Source organism: Eulemur rufifrons, chromosome 4 (assembly GCF_041146395.1).
Source record: "Eulemur rufifrons isolate Redbay chromosome 4, OSU_ERuf_1, whole genome shotgun sequence".
NCBI classification, from domain to species: domain Eukaryota; kingdom Metazoa; phylum Chordata; class Mammalia; order Primates; family Lemuridae; genus Eulemur; species Eulemur rufifrons.
Genome location: NC_090986.1, coordinates 3,973,612 through 3,985,050, shown reverse-complemented (window position 1 = coordinate 3,985,050; position 11,439 = coordinate 3,973,612). Strand labels below are relative to the sequence as shown.

The 11,439-nt window shown below is 39.2% G+C and overlaps 1 protein-coding gene across 1 annotated transcript; it reads right to left on the bottom strand.

Moving 5' to 3' along the window:
- Window positions 1-9,741: 9,741 nt before the first annotated feature.
- On the bottom strand, window positions 9,742-10,704 carry LOC138382531 (olfactory receptor 2T29-like). Its single transcript, XM_069466997.1, has one exon. The coding sequence runs from the start codon at window positions 10,702-10,704 to the stop codon at window positions 9,742-9,744; it is 963 nt and encodes a 320-aa protein (XP_069323098.1).
- Window positions 10,705-11,439: the final 735 nt, after the last annotated feature.

Genomic DNA, 11,439 nt, shown 5'->3' with positions numbered 1-11,439 from the left:
CTCCTTTAATTGTGCCTTTTTTACTGTTAGGTCTGGAAAGCTAAAATCTATGTATAAGAACTCCATTGTATCTGAGATTTCACCTGTGAGTTAGTTTCCACTAAGGAGGTACATGAGGAAGTTGAGATAGTGAAATCACGGAGGGGGTCACCTTGTTTGTGGCTTTTTCTGTTAGCAGGAGACTTTCTTTTTCCTATGGCAGCATTTCTCTTTCATGGTGTTGGGATGGGGAATTGCAGGCATTGCCTAACCGACTCAGGAAGTCTGGAAACACAGGCTCCAACCACACTAATCAAAAAAGGATGCGAGTCAGCAGGTTTCAAACCACCCTGATCAAAACAAGGTGGGAAACAAGACAAGATCCAACCAGTTAGAAGCAAAACGGTGCGGAAATAGGCCGCTTTCTGACCCTGCAGCTTCACGATTCCCTCCTTACCAGAAAAGTCTCTAAGGAAACTTCCCACTTCTGTCTGCACCTGACGCTACGCCATAGTCAGTCGAAGGGAGGGCATCCCACTAGTTCCAGGAAAACACCGCTTCTTTCCAACAACTAACATGAACATTCCTCCCTTGTTTGGCCCATAATCAGCCAGTGCTTAAATAGAGGGGCTAGCGGAGCAACGGGGGCTGTTGTCCTCCGCAGGGGGGACTAGACTCCATGCTGTCTGTGGAGTAGATTTTCTGTACTTCCTGAATAAAGCTCGTTTTTGCTTTATACCCTCAGCTCGCCCTCAATTCTTTCTTGCATAAAGCCGATGGCCCACTTGGCCGGCCAGGGACCGCCAGCGTTGGCAGGTGCTGTCCTGTGTCAGTGCTGAGAGGCCAGAACAATGGAATCGTTATAAAATGAACAGTAAAATCAACGAAGATCAGTAAAAGTCCTTTTGGGATTGTTTTAAGCATGTCGATTGTTTTTAACAGAATTTACATGCTTACTGTATTGAGACTTCCGTCCAGCTTCTTTTATGCCCACTTGTGGAGCATTACAGCGCTTCATTACAGACATTAGAGATTTTGTGGACCTTTATTTCTATGCAGCTTGTGATGTTTGCTCTTAGGAAGGGATTTCTTTTAACTGTATTTTATAGCTGGTTGTTCTTGGCATACAGGGAAACTACTGATTTACTTTAATCAGTAGACCCCTCACTGAAATTGCTATTTTAAGTTTATAACTCCTGCTATGACCCTTACGGGAGAGTTTCCATTTAATCCTTTTAACAACCTCTGTAGTAGAAGTGGCCAGTGTCCTCAGCAAGTCACCCAGGATGCACCCAAGACCACCTCTCCAACGTCACTGATTTTTTCTGTCTCACACTCTCTGGCTCCCATATTGGACCTCTTCGCCTTATGGGACCACATCAACATTATGCTTGTTTAGAATCTTAGAAAGTGCACTTACCCTTCCCGGAGTACATCCCCCAGCAACCTGCAAGTGTATTTGTCTTAAGGTCTCCACAAAAACAGCAGGTTCAGTCCAGCTCTCCTTCCCCTGCTCGCTGTGGCGTCACTCTGTTCCATGCTCTAAGGGCTGCATCCTGCTTCTGCCTTTGCCTCAGCCTTTGCTTGGATAGTGTTTAGGTTTGGTCGCCTGTAAGTAACTCACTTATATTCAATTCATTTAATCAGTGTGTCTGCTGATATCTTTTAATAATAAAATTTAATCCATAATTTTTATCATTGATACAGATATATTTTGACTTATTTCTAGATTTTTTTAATGTCATTTAGCTTGTGTCTTTGTTCTTTTTAAAAAACAATTTTTTTTAACAGGCTTCTTCTGTATTTGGGTGATTGAATTTTCATTGCCTACCCACTATTATTTTTTAGTGGTTTGGAAGATTTCCATTTTATTTGTCATCTTATTTGGCACAGCAATAATACAAGCATAAGTGTTAATGTTAAATTTATGCTTTCTACCAATATGGAGTCCAACACACACACACAAACACACACAAATGGCCTTTTCCCCCAGAGAAAATATACTTTATTTTACTTTTATTTCCTATTTTCCTCCACTTTTTTATTGATTCTTTGGAGATTTTAGTCCCACATTTAAAAACACATTCCATATCAAAAGTGATATCAAAAGTTATTTAAAAGTGACTAATAGTTTTACTTGTTTCTTGCTCAACATATTTTCTTATGAACCAAATTATCCTCATCAACCAATATGTCATCTCTTTACTGTACTGTATTGTCCAGTAGTCATTTTAGATAAATTAAGTTTGTGGACATCTTTCGAAAGCTTTCTATGCCCCCAAATTAACTTACTTTACTTGCTCATTAAGTGTCACATTAAATCTGTACAGAATCTACTTAAGTGCCTTCTGGAATCCAGTGTGGCTGATAAAATGTGAATTTAGTTTATAAAAGTACATGTTTCTCCTCCTTCTCTGAGAGCATAGTTTTGGTGTCCCTTTGTGTTCTGGGATGTGCATTGTTCAGAATTTGAATTGTATTTACCCAGCCCTGTTATCCCAGGTATAAAAACAAGCATCTTTCCTCATCTCAGGGAGATGTTTCCTGGCATTTTGTCCTGTGAACCCCCTTACTTTCTGTCCGGGAAACATCAGCGAGGGGATCCTCTATGCACTGCTATTCTGGTGCAGACTGGCACTGACTCCTGAGGGATAACTGTGCACGTCCTTTCCACAGCCACGGTCAGTGGCCTCACCTTGGCAACTTGAATTAGCCACCTGGGGGATATGTGTACCATGAAACCTGGCAAGCACTGCAGATAATACAAATTAGCGGGTGGTTTTATTTTGATTCTTATTGTTATTTTCAGAGAGAGAGGGGATACCAGCCCATAGCTGCCTCTCCATCAATGACCCTACATATTTCTTTTTCATCATAGACAGGGTGTATACTTTGACTTTATCTTCCCCTTGCTAAGCTATTTTTCAGCTGTGTCCCACTATACTATTCAGCCCTATTACTATTTTTTCCTTCTAAGTTAAATAAACTCTTTAAAAATTATATGTTTCCAGTTGTTTTTATCTTTCTTCTACTTCTGAAACCATTTAAAACTTCCTTTTACTTTGTACAGAATTATTCTTCAATGTTTAGTAATTCTTTTTTTTCCTCGTCTCTTGTTTTTCTCATTTCTTGGTTTTCTCCCCATTATTGATGAGTTTGGTTTCACTCAAATGTGTGGGAATTCTTTACTGTTTTCTCTTTCTTATATTTCATAACCTACTTGCGTTAGCCTCTTGCTTTCTGAGACTCCCTGCAACACTCGAGGCTTGATGATAGTTCATCTGCTGAGCACTGTGGTGATTCCCTTTTTTTTATGTCAAAATACTAAGAGCACAAGTATTTCAGTTACATTGACAGCTTTTATAATGCTAAAGTGAGGGCTATAAGTGTGCCCATAACCCAAATAGTGTTCACTGTATCTATCAGGTAGGTTTTTACCCCTCCTCCTCCTCCTTGATTTCCAATGACTTTTACTTCCCTCTGTGCCCATGTGTGCCAGTCTATTCATTCCGAATTACTAGAGAGTATGTGTGGTATCTGTTCTTATGTTCTTGAGCTACTTCACCTAGGAGAATGATCTCCAGCTCCACCCAAATTGCTGCAAAAAGACATTAATTCATTTCTTTTTATGGCTGAGTAGTACTCTGTGGTGTGTGTGTGTGTGTGTGTGTGTGTGTATCACATTTTCTAAATCTACTCATGAATTGATGGGCATGTAGATTGATTTCACATCATAGCAACTGTGAATTGTGCTGCCATAAACATTTGAGTGCACATGTCTTATTGATAAATGATTTCTTTGTCTTTGTGTAGATGCCCAGTAGTGCGATTACTGGGTCGCATGGTAGATCTACTTTTAGTTCTTTGAGAAGTCTCCATACTATTTTCCGTAGAGGTTGTACTAATTTTCAGTCCCCCCAGCAGTGTACAATGCTCCTTTTTCTCTATATCCACAACAACATCTGTTGTTTTTAGACTTTTTAGTAAAAGCCATTCTAACAGGGGTAAGGTGATATCTCACTGTGGTTTTGATTTGCATTCCCCCTGATGATTACTTTGAGCATTTTGTCATATGCCTGCTGGCTGTTTGTACGACTTCAAGTACTATGTGCAATAGAAGTGACAAGAATGACCATTCTTTTTTTTCTTATTTCAGGATATTATAGGAGTACAATCATTTTGGTTACATGTCATGATTTTGCCTCACCCAAGCCAAGATTGGAGGTGTGCCCCTCTGCCATACACTGCTCACTACATCCATTAGTTGTGAGTTTACCCACCCCCATCCCCCAGCCCCCAAAGAATATTACTACCGTGTGAGCACCTTAGTGTTGATCAGTCAGTGTCAATTGGATGGCGAGTACTTGTGGTGCCTATTCTTCCATTCTTGTGATACCTCACTTTGGAGGATGGGCTCAAGCTCTATCCAGGAAAATATAAGAGGTGCTAGATCACTACGGTTTTTTATAATTGAGTAGTATTCCATTGTATACATATACCATATTTTATTAATCCACTCATGGATTGACATGCACTTGGGTTGTTTCCACATCCTTGCAATAGTGAATGGTGCTGCCATAAACATTTGAGTGTAGATGTCTTTATTATAGAATGTCTTTTGTTCCTTTGGGTAGATGCCTAGTAGTGGGATTGCTGGATCAAATGGTATTTCTATTTTTAGCTCTTTAGGTATCTCCAAATTATTTTCTACAGATGTTGTACTAATTTTCAGTCCAACCAACAGTGTAAGAGTGTTCCTATCCCTCCACATCATCACCAGCATTTGTTGTTTTGAGACTTTTTGATAAAGGCCATTCTCACTGGAGTTAGGTGATATCTCATTGTGGTTTTGATTTGCATTTTGCTAATGTTGAGCACTTTTTTATATGTTTGCTGGTCATTATTCTGATGAATGACCTTTCTTGTATTGTTCTGAATCTTAGAGGAAAAGCTCTTAACATTTGTTTTGTAAAGTATTATGTTATCTGTGGATTTGTCATGTCAAAGAAAAAAAAAAGCCAAACTCTGTAAAATAATTTTAAAGAGATTTACTCTGAGCCAAATTTGAGGACCATGATCCGGAGCCATGGCCAAGAAGCCTTGAGCAAGTGGACTTAGTGTGGCTGGGTTCCAGTTTGGTGTGATACATTTCAGGGAGACAGGGGTTATAGGTAAAGTCATAAATCAATACATGGGAGGTATACATTGGTTTGGACCGAAAAGGTGGACCATCTTGAAGCGGGGGGCTTACAGGTTATAAGTGGGTTTAAGGATTGTTTGGCTTGTAATTGGTTAAAGACATGAAGCTTTGTCTAAAGGCTTGAAATGTTTTAAGATAAGGAGCTGTTCGTCAGAGATAAGCCACTGGACATACATCTGTTGTGTAAATTGAGGACCTACAGGTGTGTCTTGCATACCCTGAGGTCTGTTAATGGTTACAGAGCATGTCCGCAAAAAGGGAGCGGGGCATGATGAGGCATGTCTGACCTCCCTCCTCCTGCCAGGCAATTTAGTTTTAGGATATTCCCTTGGCCAGGAGGAAGTCCATTCAGTCAGCCTATGGGGGGAGCATTCAGATTTTATTTTAGTTCACACTAACAAGAAAATAAAATAAACCTTTTTACTTTCATATATCCTAATCTCTGCATGAGAAATCTTTGTCCACCTATACTGTGAGCACCTACTAGGCTTTCCACCCTATTGGGAGACTTTTTATTACTGCTTCAATTGTGTTACTCATTATTAGTCTGTTCAGATTTTCTATTTCTTCATAATTCAATCGTGGTAGGTTGCATGTATCAGGGAATTAACCATTTCTTTCAGGTGATCCACTTTGTTGGCATATAATTAATTATTCATTATGGTCTCATAATCTTTGTATTTCTGTGGCAGCAGTTATAATTTTCCTTATTCATCTCTGATTTTATTTGTTGTACCTTCTCTCTTAGTCTAATGAAAGGTTTATCAATTTTGTTTAGCTTTGCACAAAACAACTCTTAGTTTAGTTGATCTTTTGTATTGTATTTTATTCCCTATTTTGTTTATTTCTGCTCTAATCATTGTTAATTTTTTCTACTAATTTTGGGTTTAGTTTATTCTTGTATTTTTAGTGACTTCCAGTGCAATGTTAGCTTTTTATTTGAGGTCTTTCTTTTTTTAATAATGTAAGCATTCTCTGCTGTAAACTTCCGTCTTTGAACTCCTTTTACTGTGCCCTAAAGATTTTGATATGTTGAGCTTCCATTTTCATTTGTCTGCATATATTTTTTAATTTCCCTTTTAATTTCTTTGCTGACCCATCTGTTGTTCCAGAACATGTTCTTTAATTTCCATATATTTGTAAAGTTTCTGAGGTTTCTTCTCCCATTAATTTCTAGTTTTATACTACTGTGTTCAGCAAACATGCTTGATATTATTTTGATGTTAACTTTTTAAGACTTGTTTTTTGGTTGAATATATGGTCTATCCTAGAGAGTGTTGTGCATGCAGTTGAGTAGGATGTGTATTCTGCAGCTGTTGATGGAATATTCTGCGTGTGTCTGTTAAGTCCATTGGTCTAGAGTGCAGTTGGAATCTGATGTTTCATGTTTGATTTTCTGCCACATCCATTGCCAAACGTGGGATGTTAAATTTTTCTGCTATTACTGTGTTGCTATCTACCTCTACCTTTAGATCTATTAAAATTTGCTTTATTTTTATATACTTAAGTGATCTGCTGTTTGGTGCATATGTATTTGTAATTATTATATCCTCTTGCTGAATTGACCTCTATATAATTATAAAGTAATAATTATATAAAGTAATAATTATATAATGACTTTCTTTGTCTCTCTCTATAGTCTTTTACTGAAAGTCTATTTTATCTGATACAAGTAGCTACTCCTGCTCTTTTCTGGATTCCGTTACATGCAACAGCTTTTTCCACCCTTTCGCTTTCAGTCTCTGTGTGCCTGTGCACATGTGCAGATGGAGTGTCTCTTGTGGGCAGTGTATAGTTGTTTCTTGTTTTGTGTTTTTCATCCATTCAGCCACTCTATGTCTTTCTATTAGACAATTGAATTCATTTATGTTCAAGGTAGCTCCTTTGTTCCTTCTTGCTTCTCTTGGCGTCTGCCTTTATGGTTAAGTGATTTTCTGTAGCAGAATGTATCTATCCTTTGGGTTTTTTTAATTTTTTTGTTTACTACAGGTTTTTGTTCAGTGATTACCATGAGGTTTTCAAAAAATATTTTATATTTATAATAGAATATTTTAAGCTGATAACAACAACTTTGATCACAAAAAATTATCTTGGAAAGAATTTTATTTTGTTCCCCCATTTCCAGGGTGTTCTCTGTGGGACTCCAGTGCATACATACATATTTTTTAATTTCTCAATATTAAAGGGGTACAAAGGTTTTTGTTACGTGGGTACCTTATATAAGGCTTGGGTCAGGGCTGTTAGGGCTCATAACCAGAATAGTGTTCATTGTATCCAATAGGTATGTCTTTACCCCCCTGCACCCAGCCTCCCCCCTTCTTGGTGTCTAATGTCCTTTATACCTCTTTGTTCCCATGTGCGTCCATTGTTTAGCTCCCAATTACTACAGAGTACATGTGGCATTTGTTTTTCCATTCCTGAGATACTTCACTCTGGATAATGGTCTCCAGTTCCATCCAAGTTGCTGTAAAAGATATTATTTCATTCCTTTTCATAGCTGAGCAGTACTTCATGGTATATATCCACATTATCTTTATCTACTCATGAATGGATAGGAACTTAGGTTGATGTCACATCTTTGCAGTTGTGAATGGTGCTGTGATAAACATGCAAGTGCAAGTGTCTTTTTGATAAAATGACTTCTTCCCTTTGGGTGGATACCCAGTAGTGGGATTGCTGGATTGAACAGTAAGTATATGGTTATTTCTTTAAGGAATCTCCATACTGTTTTCCATAGAGGTTGCACTAATTTGCAGTCCCACAAGCATATAAGCATTCCTATCTTTCTGCATCCATGCTACTATCTATTGTTTTTTGACTTTTTAATAACGGCCATTCTAATAGAGTATGGTGGTATCTTGTTGTGGTTTTAATTTGCATTTCCCTGATGATTAATGATGTTGAGCATTTTTTCACATATTTGTTGGTCACTTGTCTGTCTTCTTTTGAAAACTTCTGTTCATGTGTTTTGCCCACTTTTTAATGAGGTTGTTTATTTGTTTTCCTTGATAATTTGAGTGTTTTAAATAGAATCATCAAATATGTTTATCATTATGGCCAGCAAATTGAGAGTTGACAATATGCTCTTTAATTCTTCCAAAGTAAGAGTAAGCATTTTATGTCCAATCTGTTTGACTTCAGAAAAAATATAGGAAACTGGTTTTCTCATACCTTTTTCCAAAACATTGCAGGATCATAAAATCATTGAGCATGTCAAGATGAAGAAAGAATCAGTACTTTTCATTATTCACAAGCTAGACATAGCCATTAGAAACTTATAGGCATATATATAACACATTTGTGGTTTTATGTAACATGTTAAACAGGACCCTACTTATGCCAAATATCCTCCCTGGTCTGTCCTGGTGTTAAGGAATGGTCTGTTCCACTTAGATCAGCATCATTTAGTTCACCATCCTCATTCACCTGGTAATTTGGTCTTCAGTCTTGCACATCTCTGACTGATTAGCACAGAAGTCACATTTCTCAAATGCAAATCTGATCATTTCATTACTGTTTGTAAAACCCTAGGTCACAGAAGGTTAAGAAATGTGGCTAAAAATTTAATGGGAAAGGAGGACCCCTGGGACATTTATCTCTTCTAATTGATCACCCCTTTGATCTGTGCTCACGCTGTACCTTTTCTCTGCATCACGGCCCTGAGCATGTTCCCCTTGCTCCAGCATCCCACACTCCTCTGAGGTGACTTCTAGTCACCATGCAACACTGGGCTCCAGAGTCTCCTGTCAGCTCCTGCAAACTCAGATATCACAGGTAGAAGGCAACTTTCCCTAAACCTTCCTTCTACCTGGGGTTAATATTTTCGCCCAAAGTTAAACCCCCCATAGTCCCTTATATGGTCTTAGAGCTTCGATATACACATGGTACTAATTATTTCAGAGAGATACCACCCACTAGATGCCTTCAAACTTGACCATGCAGAAAATGGTACCTCTCAATGAAGTGGACAGATAACTGGATTTTCTCAGGACTTACTGGGCACATTGAAATAAGCATGATTTCTAAGATCTTGTGTCACACTGACACCACCAAGAAAGGAAAAAAATGTTTAAAGGGGCATGGAGAAAACTCTGCTATTTAATTCTTCATTCATAGGTTATTGCATATTTCCAGAAAAGTAATATTAAGAAAGAATAGTACAATGAACACCTACACAGCTTATACCTAGCCTCACCCATCATTAACATTGGACTCCTTTGCCTCACTGTTCCTCTCTCTCTCTTGCTCTCGCTCTATCATCATTTGAACACCTTATGACATTTTTTCTCTACACATTTTATTATGCACACTGTTCTATAGAATAGAGAGAACTTATCAACTTCCAAAAATGTAACATCAGTGAAATACAATCATATGAGAATTTTGAGTGGACAGGAGTATAAAAATGAAAGGCTTTTCCAGTACAGTGAATACATTTCTCAAAAAGGGATGAATATGAAATGAGATACCATGATGAAAGAGTCTGAGAAATAACATTGGCATAAAATCCTAACCATCTGACCTACAGAGAGAAGGAAACAAAATCGTTAGTACCATGTTTCCTACTTTATAGTTTCTTGAAAGATAGGTCCCACATTCAACATTTTCTTCAGAGCCCCCATGACATCCTTATTCCTAAAGCTATAGATGAAAGGGTTTAGCACAGGAGTTAGGATGGTATAAAAGACAGACACCATCATGTCCTTCTCAGGAGTGTGGTAGGAGCTGGGGAGCATGTAGGTGTAGATGGCGGCCCCATAGAAGAGGATAACCACGGTCATGTGGGAGGAACAGGTGGCAAAGGCCTTCTTCCGGCCCTCTGCTGAGCGCATCCTGTGGATGGTGAGGAGAATGAATGAATAGGAGCTTGAAATGACTGTCACAGGAATGAGGAGCATGAGGACACAGCACAGGTACATGAGCGTTTCATAGAGTGAGGTGTCTGAGCAGGAAAGCATCGTTACAGCAGGGACTTCGCAGAAGAAATGGTGAATCTCCCGGGACCTGCAGTAGGGGAAGGTCATGGTGATTGGAGTGAGCATGAAGCCATCTACTGATCCCAGGAACCAGCAGCCAGATGCCAGGAAGAGACACACCCTGTGGTTCATGAAGACAGGGTAACGGAGTGGATGGCAGATGGCCATGTAGCGGTCATAGGCCATGGCAGCTAGAAGAAAAAATTCTGAACCTGCTAGTGTCAAATAAAGGAACATCTGCATCCCACATTCAGGAGCTGAGATCTTATTCACACCCGTGAACTGGTCCATGAGCATCTTGGGCACAGTGGTAGAAATGTACACCATGTCCATGAGAGACAGCTGACTAATGAAAAAGTACATGGGGGTACGGAGGTGGGGGTCAGAGTGTATTAGAAGGATCAGGACAGCATTTCCAGACAAGGCCATCAGGAAAACTATGAAAATGACCACACAAAGTAGAGCTGGATGTTTGGATTGACTGAAGAGTCCCAGCAGGATAAAATATGGTCCTCCAGTGTGGTTGGTCATCCAGGTGATATTGTTCATGAGGTTTCACCTAGGCCACTAAGAAGAGATTTAGAGTTAATGTCATGCAACTCTCTGAAATGAACGTTTAGTGAGTCTTCACGTGTGTGTGTGCACCAGCCTGACTGTGCTGACTGGAAGAATCCCGCGGGCCTGGAGACTTGAGGATTATAAGTGACCCATAATTTAACACATTTACAAAACAGACTAAGAATTCACAACTGTGGATCAAAAGAATTGGTAACTTACAACCAGGTTGCCACAGTTCTAGGTCATAAACTTTCCTGAAGATAGACAGTGTCATTTGTCAACAAGTACTGGAAATTTGCAGAACTGCTGTCCTATGCTAACACAAAAGGTGAATCATTGAAAAAAAGAGAAATGAAATTCCTTACTTCTAGAGTTTTTGTCATAGAAGTCTGAATTGAATTAACTCCTCTGGTTTAAGGATACAACTGGGACCTTAAAGACATTCAGAGGTATATCCCATATAAGAAAGATTTAGAAAGTAACTAAAGCATAATTTGCAAAAAAATCTATACCCAACACTTGAACCCCATCTGCCCATAAAATCGGGCCCTGCCGTGAGGCTCTGTGGTCATGCGGAGCAGGGCACATTCTCAGGAGCAGGGCAGGGTCTTCACGCAAGCCTGAACCCTTAGAGACCTGAGGGGCACAGAGCAGGGAGCCGGTGCCGCTGCCAGACTGCAGCCGTGGCTCCAGCTTCCCTCTGTCTGCTGTTTCTCTGTCTACTCT

Coding starts and splice junctions, on each gene's coding strand:
- LOC138382531 (XM_069466997.1), bottom strand. CDS start 10,704: ATGAACAATATCACCTGGATGACCAACCACACTGGAGGACCATATTTT.